Source organism: Lates calcarifer, linkage group LG6, assembly GCF_001640805.2.
Source record: "Lates calcarifer isolate ASB-BC8 linkage group LG6, TLL_Latcal_v3, whole genome shotgun sequence".
In the NCBI taxonomy this organism is placed as follows: domain Eukaryota; kingdom Metazoa; phylum Chordata; class Actinopteri; family Centropomidae; genus Lates; species Lates calcarifer.
Genome location: NC_066838.1, coordinates 288,590 through 305,930, shown reverse-complemented (window position 1 = coordinate 305,930; position 17,341 = coordinate 288,590). Strand labels below are relative to the sequence as shown.

At 40.3% G+C, this 17,341-nt stretch overlaps 1 protein-coding gene across 3 annotated transcripts in view; it reads right to left on the bottom strand.

Annotated features, from left to right (window-relative positions):
• rtel1 (regulator of telomere elongation helicase 1) overlaps nt 1-17,341 on the bottom strand; it is an 82,116-nt gene that overhangs the window by 54,900 nt on the left and 9,875 nt on the right. For all 3 annotated transcript variants that reach the window (XM_051070997.1, XM_051070998.1, XM_018701513.2), the window contains 9 exons: nt 16,024-16,105; nt 15,694-15,754; nt 15,335-15,410; nt 7,192-7,276; nt 5,556-5,621; nt 1,165-1,321; nt 998-1,036; nt 782-857; nt 48-145 (listed from right to left, as the gene is read on the bottom strand). In XM_051070997.1, the coding sequence (XP_050926954.1) occupies nt 48-145; nt 782-857; nt 998-1,036; nt 1,165-1,321; nt 5,556-5,621; nt 7,192-7,276; nt 15,335-15,410; nt 15,694-15,754; nt 16,024-16,105 (740 nt within the window). The remainder of the gene's footprint in view (nt 1-47; nt 146-781; nt 858-997; nt 1,037-1,164; nt 1,322-5,555; nt 5,622-7,191; nt 7,277-15,334; nt 15,411-15,693; nt 15,755-16,023; nt 16,106-17,341) is intronic.

Here is a 17,341-nt window from a genome sequence, read left to right as displayed (position 1 = left end):
TGGACGACAGAAATGTTAATAATATGAAGAAATCAACCCATACTGACTCCCTGTTAAGTATCCAATGATCTGCTCCAGAGCTTCAGAGACAGCCATCTTGCTGTTGTAGGTCAGGTGAGCGCCCTCTAACAATTCATAGATGAAGCTGAGACAGACAGAGAAGTAGATGGACAGAAGACCACATATCAGACCAGTAAGGTAGTTATCTCTCCTGTGCTTCCAGACCACAGACTGGAGTCTGAAGCAGCTTATTTCAGATCTAGCAGTCTCTTACCCACATAAAAAGTGTTGTTCAAACCTTATTGCAATGGAAACCTATATAACTTTTTCTAGTCAAGAAATGTTAAGCAGAGCTTTTTAAACTCATTTTAAGTCCTCACTTAACATCATAATCCATACATCTGTATATTGTACAGTGCACAAAAATGATTGTAGGCAGCCTACACTATGAGGAAAGAGAATCTTGAATGAAGCTGTATTTAACAGTTTTTTTTTATAAACTGAGATTCATTTAGCTCACGACAGTCATGTGAGAGTCATTAGACTCATATAAATCAAGAAGCAAATATATGGATATATCTCACACCTGGGAAGTGGTGTCAAAATGGAATGGAAGTCTGTTTGTGGAAATCCATACAGATGTTATGGCAGTCTAACTAGTAGAGGAAACAAGTGCTAGACAAAGGGACTGATCCATTGACAGACATTGCTGAATTTGAAGATGTTAGTAGAGCAAAAATGTTGCAATCTGGATACTATCTACGACTATACTTTGACGTACATTCCAGGTTTTGTGATGCCTTTGTCACTTGGAACATCATAGGAATCAATGGTAGCTTCCAGATCCAGCAAAATCTCTGTGAAAGTAGACAAAGCACATCAGAAAAATTCCACATAGTAGAGCATGGATGAATGGCCAAATCTAGTTCATGAGATAATAATGGTAAGCACTAAACCAAGGCTTATTTATTGTTTTTATATGTTAAAGAATACTTACGTTTCATTTTAGCAATGGTGGCTATATCTATCTTTAAACCTGAAACAAAAACATATTACCAGTTGAAATACAATAACAATTTATAAATTTTAAAACATTCAATAATGCTTCCAAGTTTTTATCAGTTAAATGTCAAAAATCCCACCTGCTGATCTATGGTTTCTTACCAGAGCTGAGGGATTCTGCATTGAAGTCTTCAGTGACAGTCTGTCCATGGCTGGCCTCCTTGGCCTGCTCCACCAGCAGCCTATCTACAGCATTAATGGCTGAGGCTATGTCATAGGGAGTCAGGTCAAATGATGTTGACTCTTCACATGTCTTTTCCTGCCGAAAACAGATAAGATTATCTGGTAGTGAAATGTCTATCTTAATGATTTTTTTTCCTTCATGAGCTCCACTCCCGTTGGTGTGCACAGAACATTCAAAATTACTGGTGTAGACCTGAACTGGAAAACGTGCACTCTTCAAGCCTCAGCACACTTCAAACAAGGTGCTTGCTTGATTATCTGACAGTGTCTGAATCAACCTTTTTAATGATGGAGGAATCAGATATTTTTGTAAGTTTTCATGTAAAATATATCATACTTTGATTACAGTCACACATGAGTCACATTTCTGAGAATGAGCTGTTACCCACTGTTAATGATGTTCTGCCTGGAACACCCAGGTTGTATATGTATGAATGTAATGCAGTTATGTTCAGTATGAACTTCATGTTAAGTATTTCAGCCACAGCCTCAGAGGAAACCTGAACCTGTGTGAAATATAAGCCTTCTATAGAGTGGTACACATTAATATTTCCCATCATTACTACTGCATATTTTGGTAAGTAGTCTACAATTACAACAGCCTGTCAAATTACATCGTCTTTCAGGACAATAATGCCTCCCATCCCCATTTAAATTATTATTCAAATCAATAATATGCAACACTAATGATGCTAAATTCTGCCGCTTGACGGTGAGAAAAAAATTACAAAGTGAAATAACTGAAATTGGAAATGGAAATGCGGAGCATAAAAAACACCATCCTTTGGTCTACATCTCTCTACCATCCACTACATACTTTTTTTTGGTGGGGGTGGGGGGGACTGACAGTGTTTAGACAACCCCCATCCTACAGAGTCAGCATCTCTCAGTTGTTGTGCCAATATCAACTGGTTCTTCCACCTGTGGGGCGGTAATTAGGTATAAGTAACACCGGTAACAGAGTTAACCACGAATATAAACTGCTTGGAGCAGTTTAGAGATGCAGCGTAAATTACCATGGCAGCAGACCCCAGGTAAAACCTATCCACCTTTCATAGTACAGGTCACTCGGGAAGTTACACCTGATGTCACATCAGATCAAAGTACAGGTCTAATGTCCATTCCTCTATGATGACGAAGAGTTCTGTGTCTGCAGTAGTGCTATGGCCCTGCTCAATCTCATAGTGAAGAACAACCTCTAGATAACCCTCTCAAAGACAGTCAAGCTCCTTCACATTCAGATCACAACCCCTATGACAACATCAGAGGCTGAGAGATGTTTCTTTATGTTGAGAAGGATAACAACATTTATTTGAAACTCTATGACCAGCAAACGTCAGTTGAAAAGAGACTTGTAAAAGGCATTCATGGGTTTAATGCCGAGGTCATAGACAGAATTGTATCCTTAAAACACCGATGGGCCACGTTCACCTATAAATGCACAATACCCTTAATGTGAAGAGAAACATAATAGCTAAAAATTATCAAATAAATGAATGCTACATATTGAGAATTTAATTTGAAATGATTTGTACACAATAACACTGCACTGAAATTATTTAATTGCTAAGGTTTTTGCACTACTGAATGATGTATCATTGCAATGTATTAAAACTTTCCTTTCTGATAAAGCTTATAGTTAGGGTTGGCTCAGGCTTGAACCATCCCTTAGTTATGGAGCTATAGGCCTAGACTGCCGGGAGATCTCCCATGATGCACTGAGCTTCTCTCTCTCGCCCTCAGTATGGATTCATGTCCGATAACTACATGTTACTAATTCGATATCCTCCCTTTTCGGTAGTTTTGAGTTCTTTCGTCTCTCTCTCTCCTCTTCTGTCATTTTCTGCAGGTATTTCTGCTCTGGAACTATAGAGTGTGATCTGTGATGACAAGTCTCCTGCTGCTCCTACAACTCCACTCAACACCTGCTGTTATATTTAGTAATTATTAGTACTGCTTCTAGTATTACTGCTACTATTGTATTAAGAACTTTAATTCATTATTATTCTTTTTATGTCTTTTGTATTTTTGATACCACTTTACATTTTTACATGGAATCTGCATTATACTATGTTCTCCTATCACTATTTTCTACCCCTCTCTCTCCCTCTTCCCCTCTCTCTCTCTCTCTTTCTCAATCCAACCAGTCGTGGCAGATGGCCACCCACCCTGAGTCTGGTTCTGCTCAAGGTTTCTGCCTCTTAAAAGGAAATTTTTTCTTACCACTGTCGCCTAGTGCTGCTCATGGTGGGTCTCAGACATGTGATACATGGATGAAAAAAGAAAATCTCTAACTACATATCTGGACTGGCAAATGCTGATAGTCTGTAAACACACACTTTATTAATAAATTTTGATAATTTTTTCTATTTTGACATTTTTAATGCCTGAAACAAATGTATAGTTAATTCCTTTTCTTTCCATTGAGAGAGATGCTGTGCGCATTTACGGACACTAGGGCTGTGCATCTTTATTGACATTACAATTTGACTCAATTCTGATTATCTTGTCAATGATTCAATTTGATTTGATTCAATATCATGATGCATCACGATATGTTGCATCCCCAATATTCTGTATTTGTGCATGTGGTTACTTTGTCATCAATTAATAAAAGCAGTCAGATGAATATTAACTCCCTTTTTTATTACTAAGAAAAAACTGCTTTAGAAATCAATGTCAACATGAATGTCTATACATTATAAACCAAAATAAATAACTTGTATAGTTCTAGCCTTCCCTTTATGTGTGTGTGACATTGTTCCATCCTCAAAAACAAAACTGATACTTCTGCAATGTAGCACCAGCTTTTAGCAACTGTCTTCTGCTCTAAGATATGACACTTCCAGAATGTAGAGAACATCACAAACATGACATACATGAGCCAGTGGCTCTGCCAGATGAGCATCATAAATGGCTCTCGTTTGCAGCACATGCCAGTTATAATCTCTGCCATGATCGAAGTCCAGGAATCATGTTATCGCTAACATGTCATGACCGCCATCAATTCTTGGCTGGGCTGGGTCTCATATGTCGCTAACAGGAGGTAATTTTGAATTTTAGAACTTTATTGTCCAGCTGAGGCTGGAAAATCAACAGGCAATGTCAAGGAGGCTATAATTGATTATGTTGTATCACTGCATCCTTGCAGAATCATTCACGTCCACATTGCGATGCAGCATAGAAACAATTATTTTCAACACACCTATCTCCAGACATGCTGCCAGGATCAGTCACGTTCTAATGGTAATTCATTTTCTGCATTCTTACATATTAAAAAGGCAAACTGTTACATACAGACAGTCCAGGTTCATACAGTGAAATTGTTTTAAATAAAAGAGCTGTCAGGGTGTCAGTTCTGAGCCAGGGCTTTTGTTTTGTAGTTCTGTTGTGTTTGTTTTATTTCCTGTTTTATTTTGTTATCACTGACCTCCCTCTTGTTTCAGGTGTCTTGTCTTCCCCTTCCTTCTGTGCTCCCTCCTCCTGGTGATTACCTACCCTGCCCTAATGTGGTTCACCTGTGTCTCATTGTCTGCCCTGCCCCTGTGTATTTAGTGTCTGTGTCTCCCTGCACTCCCTGCCAGTTCGTCTTGTGCCTCTGCCAGACCTACCAGCCTTTAGTAAGAAGACTTTTCTCTCGCAGCCATAGTTTTTTGACCCTTGCCTGTATTTTTGACCTTGCCTCAGCTTAGCCCTCTTGTACCGTTGCTTTCTCGTTCTGCCTACCCGTGTACCGACCCCGCTCGAATAAAGGACCTTGTTTTTTGTATACTCTGCTTCTGCCTCGTGTCTGCGCCTGTGTCCACACTGCTACCCCTTGACAAGAGCCATCATCCTGATAAATCCCTGGCTCCATCAGAGTTGTCTGAAAAAAATATTTTAGAAGCTAAAGTTTAATGCTGTTTCTCTTAGAGAGTTTACTCTGTCCTATTAAGTTCATAACTACAGTTTGTAGTTTTCCTGTTTTGTCAACAGTAAGCGGCTGCATCAGGTTCCACCTCTGTTGGGCAGCCAGACACAATTCTGACAGGTCCATGAGCCATGCACATCTCACATCCCGTTTTTTCCCCACTCCACTATCTTTACTGTGTGCTACAAGCTACGTTTCATGCTCATGGCCTAAATACACAGTGGTACCTACCTAGGACTGTAGCCCCACCTAGTAGAAAAGTCAACATAAATCATCTGAAAGCGTGTGCCATTATCTCCATCGGTATAATTCATCACATTCATTCATACAATCTTAAGTGAACTGTGAACTAATCAACTATGAGAGAGAGTGAGTGAGTATGTCCAGGACAAAGTCTTACCACATTATGAGCCTCATCAAAAATGACCACCGCTCCGTTCAGCTCAATATTGTGCGCCCTGCGACTCTGCGGAGCAAAGAGAGAGAACAGAATACCTGCATTTATTTGAGAGGGCCAAATGTCATACTAAAGTCTCTGTGGATTCACTTTACACTGTGAAGGACTTTATTAAAGTGTAATAACTTGTCCACTGACATTCTGTGAGTCAGATCAGGGTACCCCTGATTAATGTATCAAATAGTCGACATTTAGGGGGCAGCCTTATACAGTTTATTACCATACCTGACAAGCTCCCATAGACACAAGGAAATTACAGACTCGATCAACTACCACTTAGCCAAACATTCAATTCAATTTTATTTATATAGCGCCGAATCACAAAAAAAGTCATCTCAAGGCACTTTTCATATAGAGCAGGTCTAGACTGTACTCTTTAAAATATGGCCTGTCCTATATCAGGCACTATTATATCTTCTGTTCCGCTTCCTTGTGTATCGGGTAAATGAGTGCAAAAAACATGTTGGAAAAAAATCGATGGGGGGTTTGCTACACACTATCACTACTGCCTTCCTCAGTTGTTTGTCAGTTGACAAAAATGTCCTGTTCGTTAGCCAATACCAGTTTGTCAGTCTGGATCTGAAAGTCCCACAGGATCTTAGCTCATTCATTCCCAACCACCTTACATGTTGTCTTCCATTCTGACCTTGGGACTTCAGCCCATTCTCAGTGCAGATGTTCCTGTTCACTTCGCTTTTCTAGTCATATCAACCGCTCAAAGCGCCTTACACTTCGCGTCACATTCACCCATTCACACGCACATTCATATAGTACTTGCTCTATACACAAAGCGCTCTAACACATCCACACCCATTCACACACAGATGATACATCAGAGGCAGTATCTTGCCCAAGGATATTTCGGCACAGACTGGAGAAGCTGGGGATTGAACAGCTGACCTTCCAATTAGTGGGTGACCTGCCCTCCCCCTGAGCCACAGCCATCCTGTCTGGTGTGGTAGACACCAGCCTCTATTGATCTTGTATTAAGTGGCTGTTCTTGTGTTGCCATTATTTCAGTCCAGTCTTTTCCAGCCACTTGTATTTTTTGCCACTTTGGGTGAAACTCCATACTTTATGAGCTTCCCTGTCTTGATGTCAGTGGCCTCTATCTGATCCTTTGGCTTGTGCAATTGGCTTTGAGGTGGCCTCTAAAAATTCCTTTCTGGGCCCCACTCATGTATTGAGCCATATGCATTCTTATCTTAGCCACTATGATGTCTGACAGGAGTTTCCATGTTGTACAGAGGCAGGTTATTGGTCGGCCTCCCTTCTGAGGATCCTTTGTGACCAGAACTGTCCATTTAAACTCCATGAGAGCAGAGTAATATTAAAGTGGATGCTGTCATAGAGCTAATAGCTGACAGCTAGCTCAGTTTTGAACTCTCTGGTCCACTGTTCCCTTGGAATGTGTATAAATGTTGAACTAAACACTTCAGATTTGACCCTCCTAAGATCAAATAATCATGGCAAATCACTGTGCTTTTTAGATAACTTCCCACAAACAGTGGAATGGGGTGGCATGAACTAACTGAGAATCGAAAATAGAGATCGTATGTATATTCTTGAGTTAGCTTACCTTTGGATCCAGCAGATAGTTGTATGGCATAAAAATGACATCTGCCTGCTGCTTCAAGGAACGGGAGAGGTAGTAAGGACAGACCCTGAAGAAAAATGTTCAATGAGAAGCAAAAGCAAAAAGACTCATATTATTATCCCTGAGGGGAAACTTGTCTGTATAACAAAGGTTCAGCACAAAGAACATAACACAAAAGTATTGTTTATAGAGCAGAAACAGTATTTTAACAATATTTAACAACAGCAAATTCATTATGTAAACTCAATATTTCCCTGCAAACAAATAAAAAACAACTTTCCTGATATCAAAACAGTAAATTAAGTTTAAATGGAATGCAATACACTGAAATCAGTTGCTATCATTCATTGTCGGGTGAAAATGTTTTAATGTCTGGCCATCTGGCCAGCTGGGGAAAACACTATGGAACTGACAGCGTGACAGCAAACGACAGGAACAAATAACAAATAGCTTTGCTGACTTAAATAATCTCAGACAAAATGTTTCCTCTTAGTGTTGTCAGAGGAGGCTCATGTAACCCGAATATACCATGTCTTCTCAGAAGACCACTACTGGCCAGATTGAGAAAAAATACAATGAGGCAGCTACAGCTCTAAAAAAGAACTTGATAAAAGCCAAGTAGCAATAACAATCGCTGCATGGACATCTCACACATCAGAGTTTTATGTCACTGTCACCTGCCGTTACATGGACGGTGAACAGAACATTTCTGGTTCTGTGCTCCAGACTCGCAGCATAGATGAGACACACTGCTGAGAACATCACCACTAGTCTGAGGTGCTTTGTTGATGAATAGGGCTAGGGAGGTAAAGTTAGTGTATCTGTACACTACACTGCAAAAAACATGACATGACAACATATTATGATTTGTTTGGGTGCAATGACAACAATGATGTCACAACAAATCGATTAATTGACTAAAATTGGCTTGATAAATCGACTTCAAAAAGTAATCAAAATGCCCATCCCTAATTTACATACAGTGCGTAACAAATTTACCACCACCCAATATAAGGTTTATGCTACAGCTGCCCTAAATTAAACTCATTTTTTAAAATCATTGACTGATTGAATGTAGAAGCTCTTTCACTGAAATGATATTTCAGTGCTAAAATTACAAAATTACAGATTACAGTTAAAATTACAGTTAATTACTAGCATTCCTGAACAGAAAATGTAGTTTTAGTGGTTGAATGTTATGTTTGATTAATTTCTGACTTCTCAGAGAAGTCCAGTGAGCCGACTCAAATTTGGGTATAAAAAGGTGAATTCATTTTGAAATTTCTCATTCCTGTTCAAAATGGTAAAACATTGAAAGCTCACTGAAAATGAAAGAGGCTGCATTAAAGCACTTCATGATGCTGAATGGTCTCTGAGACAAATAGGGAAAGAGTTCTTTAGAAAGTTCTCACAGTGTGGTCAAGTATGCTTTGGAGTCAATTGCTGAGACTGGTATTTACAAAATGTGCAAAGGAAGAGGCAGGAAACAAAATGTGGGATTTAGTAGATTCAAAGATTGATCGCAAAAAAGTTTAATCTAAAGTGAGTCTGTGGGAACAGCTAGAAACTATTTGGAACTCAATACTCAAACTTCAAGATGGCGCCGCGGATGGCCGCCTCAGTGTGTTGGTGCGCGTGGTGTTTTGTTATTTTGTTTGTTAATTAGTGTTGTATGGAAGTACCTGTTGCTCTTTCACTAGAGAAGAGCTCATGGACATTAGGGCCACTACCTCTGTGGATTTAATACCCACTTTCATCGCTACATCTGTGGAATTACTGCACATTCTGGTCAAAGGTGCCCTCACCTTTGCACACGCAGTGAAATGCCAGAGGAGAGGGAAACGTGCCGGTACGCTTGTGCGTCTCCGCCAACACGGACATCACACACCATTACTTGAAATATTTCTCTCTAACGTGTGGTCACTCAACAACAAAGTGGATGAACTCCACCTGCTGGTGGGGAAAAACAGAGACTTTCTTCATCTTCCATTTTGTGCTTCACTGAAACTTGGCTGTGTGGAGTGATACCGGACTCTAGCAGGCTTTCAACTCTTCAGAGTGGATTGCGATGCAGAACTTTCAGGCAAGACAAAAGGTGGAGGAATTTGTTTTTACACTAACAGTGGCTGGCGTACTCATGTGACAGTGATTCAACAACACTGTTCTACTGATCTGGAGTCTTTTTTCATCAACTATAAACCCTTCTACTCCACCCGTGAGTTTGCTTCATTCATACTGGTTGGTTTTTACATCCCATCAGCAGGCCAATGTGCAGGAGGTGCAGCACATGCTTGCCAACCAGATTCTCTGTGTGGACCAGACAAACCCGGACTCCTTAGTTACTGTCCTTGGTGACTTTAACAAAGACAACCTCATCCATGAACTCCCCAAATATAGACAATTTATTAAATGCCCGACCAGAAAGGAGAACATTCTGGATCACTGTTACACCACAGTGGGCAATGCTTATCATGCCGTCCCCCATGCTGCACTAGGCTCGTCATGGTCCACCTGATTCCTGTATACAGGCAGAAATTATAGCTCTCTAAACCTGTTGTGAGGACATCAAAGAAGTGGACCAGTGGGGCTGTGGAGGATCTACAGGCATACTTGGACCGCACAGACTATGTATTCAGGATGTATTCAGGACTGCCACCAACAGTCGGAATGAGTATACAGTGGTGGAAAAAGTTTTCGGACACCCTTAAAATTTTACACAATCGCAAATACCATGAAATATTTGGGGAAAAATCTTTTTTGTGTTTCAAAAGGTGTGGCTGCATTAGACAGACACAAACAAATACAAATTATATTTTTTGTCTATTGTTTACAAGAAAAACTAACAAAAATAAATTCTTGACAGTTTCAATATGTCAGTTCTCAACATTGTCTGTATCAAAGTCAACAAATAACAGAGAATGTGTTCAAAATTGAACGAAAACTAAATAAAGCATGAAATCAACAAATTAATATTTAGTAGTCCTGCCATTAGCACGCAGTAGAGCTCTAATCCTGGCATGTTCCCCACGAGCCTTTCACACTGTTAAGGGGTAATCTTGTCCCATTCTTCTTGAATTACTGCTTTTAATTCTTCTCAGTTCTTTGGTTTACGCTTTGAAACAGACCTTTTGATAATCCACCACAGATTTTCAATGGGGCTCATGTCCAGGGATTGAGCTGGCCACTCTAAGACCTGGATACAGTGCTCCTGCAGCCAAGTTCTACTGGCCCTGGGTGTGTGGCAAGGGGCATTATCTTGTTGAAACATGACCTCGACGGAACAGTGCACATGCAGAAGGGAGCTTGTGGGTTTCGAGAATGGCACAATACTTGGAAGAATTCAATGTGCATCTCCTATATCCCCAAACCATGATACTGCCTCCACCATGCTTGACAGTAGGTACTGTACATGCTGGAAATAATGCTTCGCCTGGCCTTCTGCGTACCCTCATATTATCAGGAGGAGAATAAAGCTGGAAACTGGACTCATCTGACCACAGAGTCTTCTTCCAATTCCTGGCTGTCCAGTTCTTGTGTGCTTGGGCCCAACGACGCTGGGCTAACCTCTGTCTCTCATTGATCAGGGGCTTCTTGACAGCCTTGTAGGACATTAAGCCATGATCTAAAAGTTGGCCACGCACAGCGCGGGTGGAACACTGGACACCAGTTTGGTTTGACCACTGCTACGGAAGCTCCTGTGATGTCATTCAGTGGTTCTCCTGCACATGCGGATCAGGATGCGGTTATTTCTTGCTGAAGAAACCCTTGAACGACTGACACCTGGCCAACAGCCTGAATGAGTTTTACTGCCGCTTTGAAAGACAGTGCAACAGACCTGACATCATCCCCTGTGACACCATCTACCAGTCCCACCACACTAGCCTGTCACAGGGGGTCTTTCTCCATTCCGGAGAAAGACGTCAACAGACTCTTTAAGAGACAGAACCCCGCAAGGTACCTGGGCCAGACTCAGTCTCTCCATCCACCCTGAAGCACTGCGCTGATCAGCTGTCTCCAGTGTTCACGGACATCTTTAACACCTCACTGGAGATATTCTATGTGCCAGCCTGCTTCAAGGCCTCCACCATCATCCCTGTCCCTAAAAAACCAAGGATCGCAGGTCTTAATGACTACAGACCCATTGCCCTGACCTCTGTGGTAATGAAGTCATTTGAGCACTTTGTGTTGTCCTACCTCAAAGCAATCACACTCCTGGACCCCCTGCAGTTCACCTACAGAGCCAACAAGTCTGTAGACAGTCAACATGGCCCTCTACTTGATCTTGCAGCACCTTGACTCCCCAGAACCTACGCCAGGATCCTGTTTGTGGATTTCAGCTCCGCCTTCAACACCACCATTCCAGCACTGCTACAGAACAAGCTCTCCCAGCTGAGCGAGCCTGACTCCATTTGTAGGTGGATCACAGACTTCCTGTCAGACAGGAGGCAGCAAGAAAACACATCTCTCTCGGACTATCAGCAACGGTTCCCCTCAAGGCTGTGTTCTCTCCCCTCTACTCTTCTCACTGTACACCAACAGCTGCACTTCCAGTCACCAGTCTGTCAAACTTGTGAAGTTTGCAGATGACACCACCCTCATTGGGCTCATCTCTGGTGGGGATGAGTCTGCCTGCAGGAGGGAGATTGATCAGCTACGTGGTGCAGTGAGAACAACCTGGAGCTTAATGCCGTGAGGACAGTGGAGATGGTTATAGACTTCAGGAAGAACATAGCTTCACCCACCCCTGTCATCCTGGGGACCATCATCACCCAGGACCTCAAGTGGGAGCTAAACATCAGCTCCCTGATCAAGAAGGCCCAGCAAAGTCCCCCCCCAAAAAAATATTTATGTTCCTTGTAAATATAGCATTTGCTTTAACGGTTCAGTCATGAACCAGAGAGCATGTCTGTCTTTCATCTGACAAACCCTGATTAAATGCATCTGGTTTATTGTTAGGGGTCCAAGCTCGAAGGGGCTGGGGGCCACGCATGCTTTGATTTGGAAGAAAAAATGCAAAGCTTCCCTCCTTAAGTATAAACATTTGAGCCTTGGTGGAAATATTCCCAATCTCTATGCTACTCTAAACCTGAGACTTGCATTGAGTCTGTGTGCCTGCAGGTCCGACTTGCCTCACCTCTATGGGCTGCCAGGTGAGTATTGCATGGGAAGCTTGGACCCCTCTACTACCTGCTTGCAGATATAGTATTTTTTAAAATAATTATTGGGGGAAAATCACAAGTTTTATCACAAGATGATATCATATAGATTCAGTGGACAATAATTCGATGTCTGCCAATATCACAAAGTCTGCTACGATATGATTGCGATTCAATTCAGGAACCAGTAGGGGTGTAACAATGCATCAATTCAATAATCAACGATCCAATAGTATCGATCCAAAACGAAAACACCAATCACTCATCATACATATTGTAACGTCCCTTGCCAAGAAAGCATGGAAGAGGTCAACTGGTTTCATCACAACTTCTATTAAGTGCAATAACACAAGCTGCTGTTGGCTCCTGTGTGGCCACAATGACAAAAATTGAAAAAACCCCGAACTACCCACATTGACTCACTTTCAGCCCCTTTTTCTGTGGAAAGACCGTCTCCAACCCAGCTTCCAGCTGATGTAGGCAGCTGACATGACAAACAGGCTTCACCGCGTCTTAGCTGGAAACATGTTCATTAAGTACTAAAAATGAAATACTGAGGTTTAGACAATATCCTTCTTCAATGTATACAAATAGGAATTTAATGTTTGTTCAGTTCAGTTTTCTTTTTTTTTTAAAGAGAAGGTTGTTTTTCATTTATATGATAGGAAGTGATTGTGTTAAATCAGCATATGATATTGTCTCATATCGATCACTGGCTCCTGAATCGAATCAAAATTGTATCGCAGCAGACTTTGTGATATCGCCAAACATTGAATCAGTGTAATATCGTATTTTGATAAAACTTGATTTACACCCCTTGGAACCAGCGACCAATACGAGACGATACGCTGACCAGTAACTCCAAATAATACACGGCACATTCTAAAACCTTATCTATCATAACTAAGCATTCCTTCAATTGAGCTTAATCTCAAAACATAGGCCACACCATTGTGAATTTCCCGTGCAGATTAAGATACAAGACAACACAAAACTTGCGTGGTTTGTCATATGACACTGATGACACTCATTCGACCACTTGAGCAAGTGATTTGCCCTAACACACTGATGTCATGTACAAAATTTGGTGCATATTGGCCAATAGGTAGCATGCTTACACAAAGTTGAAAGTCAGCGAAGCCTACCTTTTTGAAAAGAAGTAATAAGAAGTAATATCAAACCATTGACCCTCTGATTGGCAGGCAACTTGCTCTAACTCATGAGCCACAGGCACTCCACTTTGCATAGTAGGCGGGAAAAGAGCGCATACACCAATCTCTGGTACACAGACTTCAGAATTAAGCTTCTCAGGAGTTCTTCTCTGTTACTTGGTTAGCTGAGCATGAGAATTATCAGCATGTGTCCACACTCCAAACACAATGATGATGATGAGAAGTAAGAGACTTGTAACTACATTTTGATGCCTATTATGTGCGTATTGATATAAATCTGTGCTACTAAGAGCAGTATAAAGACTTTTTTCTGCTCTGAAAAATCTGCAGCTCCTCACTTAGGTGGTCACGTGACACACTGATAAAATCTCCAACAAGCTGTATCACCCTTCAATAAAAAGGCAACAAGCTAGACATATGAAACTTGACATCATAAATGTGTGTAGCAACATCTCATCAGCCTGACATCAGCCTGGCACCTATGATCAGGCTATCACAGAGTTCATAGTAGAGAAAAACATGAACATGTACCTAGAACTGCACTGAGGTAAAAGTACAGTCACTGAGAATTATGACCTGAACCCCCATCTGCTCTGCCAGCCTCCCCAACATCCAGTGATAAGAAGCAGATATAGAACTCTTCCTCCCAAACCAGGGTAAAAGGGAGAGAGAATAACATGAAAAAGAACTATGCCGATTGAACTGTCTCAGGTCCACAGACCTAGCCAGGGTCTTCTCCTCCTTGTTAATCATTCTTGGCACCAGATTTCCGGCCATAAATTAGATCAAGACCAACATTGTCCACACTTTTCCTTAGGTTTGAAACTATATGAAATAACTGTCAAACCATTCTGTAAAGCAAACCAGTTTATTAATCAAATGCTTACAAGTAATTTGGTGAAAATCTGAATTTTCTATGATATTGCTAAACTGAGATAATAATCTAAGGGATTAATTAAAATATTTGTTACAGGATCATACTGCCCTCTATTGACCACATTTTAAGTCTCAAAATATTCCTGTTATTGGAATCAAATGATTATTCTTCATGTCTTGTATCACCACTCGTTTATTATAATGTTAAAGACAATTTATTCTCTTGCTTTCAGCTTTATTATGTTAAGTGTGACGGTGAATAATATGCTGTGTGTGTTGACATAAGATATGAGATTGATTACATTAAAAACACGAAATAATTCTGTGTTGTCCTCACTGAGGACTGGTGCCCCATACAAAGAGAGCATAAGCTTATAAACTTTAATAAATTTGTGCATTATTGCAACATGTGGAAATGCTTCACAAACAATATCATCTCAATCGGCTATAGTGCTCGATGATGGCACTATAATTTGAAAGGTCAGCCCTGCTGCACAGTATTAATGATTTCAAATTTCACTCACCTCCACAACTCCATATAGTCTTTAAAAAAGCCTCTTGGACAATGAATGCCACCATGATAGATTCCACAGCCAGCAAAATCCGATTCAACAAAATTCTGAATTTGATACAGCCCCATTTTAGAAATGTCATTATCATTTGCTTCTGGAAATTACAATTGTGAAAAAATGACACTTTGCATTTACAGCCAAACTATAAACTAAATAACTGTCAGCTTAGTCTACAATGAAAATAATCATTATCTGTAAGCCCTACACTTCACACACAACTGTTTGGCAAATGCTGTGCAGCAGCTGTTTCCCCACACTTGTAATGAAGCAAGACAGAGATGTAATGAAGCAGGACAGAAATTTGTTAGTGAAACAGACAAATGGGTTAACATGAATACTTAAATCCCACCTCTGTTTTTTGCCAAATTTGACTAAGTCTTCCACATCAAGGATAGAGTTCACCAAGTCTCTGTCAGTGCTCCTTTCTAGAGATACAAGATACAAGATAAAATTAGACCATTAAATGGGATTACAAATTATTATTCCATAGTCAGATGCTCTTAACATTTTTTAGACTAATACTGATATTAAAATACAAAATATAGCCTAATTAACATTTCAAAAATCCAAACAGAATGCTTTGATGATATTTCTCTGCACAGATATTTTCCCTATCTACTTGCTCAGTACAGTCATTTTGCATTGCTTCTTTTTTTTACCTCACTGCTATCTACTGTATGTAGCTCTTACAAGTGTTAAAACCATTACCTTCAACATTATTGTAGTAGACACATGACCTTGTGGAAACTTTTGCTCTGCACATATGGACCTGAAAAACAGGTGATTCCATTAAATCCACAGCATATTGTACTGAAATCTGCAAAGACTGGTTCAGTGTCATCTGTCCATCTCCAGTGCCCAGAAACACATTTTTTGATATCAGATGATATCAGTCCATTCATACAGCAGTTACTGTTTAAAATAGTTTTCTTAGCAATCCCAAATGATTTTGAGAATGTATCTGCATCTTTAAGACAATCATCAAACATTCTAATGGGAAATTATAGCAAGAACAAAAAAATATTGCTATTTGCTTGCCTTGACGTGGTTGCTCTCCTGATGCATCACTTCCTGATTGATGCAGAGCTGCTCTCTTGACCCCAGCACACATACCTTTGGCCTGAATCATTAAGAGACATAAGGGTTACATTGATATAGTGCATTCATAAGGTATGATCAAGATTATCAAAAGAAATGGGAGGCATCTGTCAGGGACTGAACACTTTTTCCCCTCAAATAAAAATGTAAAAAAATCGGTTTCCACTGCCTCATTATGGAGTCTTGAGTGTAGACTGAGGAGTGAAAAAGATATTTACATGATTTTAGTATAAAGCTGCAACATAACAAAGTGTGAATGACAGAGTGGAATCTGTTGTGTGTGTTGTTTTATACCTGAGGTTAGATTTAAATAATTTTTGAACCTGTGTAAGGACCAGATTTTTATTACGTCCTGATATGTAAAACCATAGAATTCAATGAGGGTGTACTTTCTTTTTCACATGACTGTATACAGTGAGAGCAGCTCAGGTCATCTGTGTTATACATCAGAGAAATACAGTCGTGAAAAAGAAATTACACCCTCATTGAATTTTATGGTTTTACACATCAGGACGTAATAAAAAATCATCTGGTCCTTTGTAGGTCTTAAAATTAGAAAAATACAATCTCAATTGAACAACAACACATGACATATTACACTATTATCATTATCTATCTGACAAAAGCTAGGCCAAAATGCAGTGGCAGTGTGAGGAAAAATTACGTACACTCTTCCATAGGAATTAGGAGGATAAGTAGCAGCCAGGTGCTGCTAATCAAATGATAAACAATTAATCAAAATTGTTCATCAGCAAGTGTGACCACCTCTATAAAAGCAGAAGTTTTGGTAGTTTGCTGGTCTGGAGCATTCAGGGGTGTTTATACAATGCCAAGGAGGAAAGACATCAGCTATGATCTTGGAGAAGCAACTGTTGCTGCCCATTAATCTGGGAAGGGATATATGGCCATTTCAATTTAAAGTCTATCATTCTACAGTGAAAAAGATGATTCAAAAGTGAAAAACATTCAAGGCAGTCTCAGGAGAAGACATCCCGGCAAATTCACCCCAAGGTGCAATGCTCAGAAAAATTGCAGAAAACCCAAGAGCTACATCTCAGACTATACAGGCCTCAGTTAGAATGTTAAATGTTCATGACATTATAATTTGAAAAAGACTGAACAAGTATGGTTTGTTTGGAAGGGGTTGCCAGGAGAAAGCCTCTCCTCTCTAAAAAGAACATGGCAGCACAGCCTCAGTTTGCAAAGTTACATCTGAACAAACCACAAGACTTCTGGAACATTGCTCTTTGGACAGACA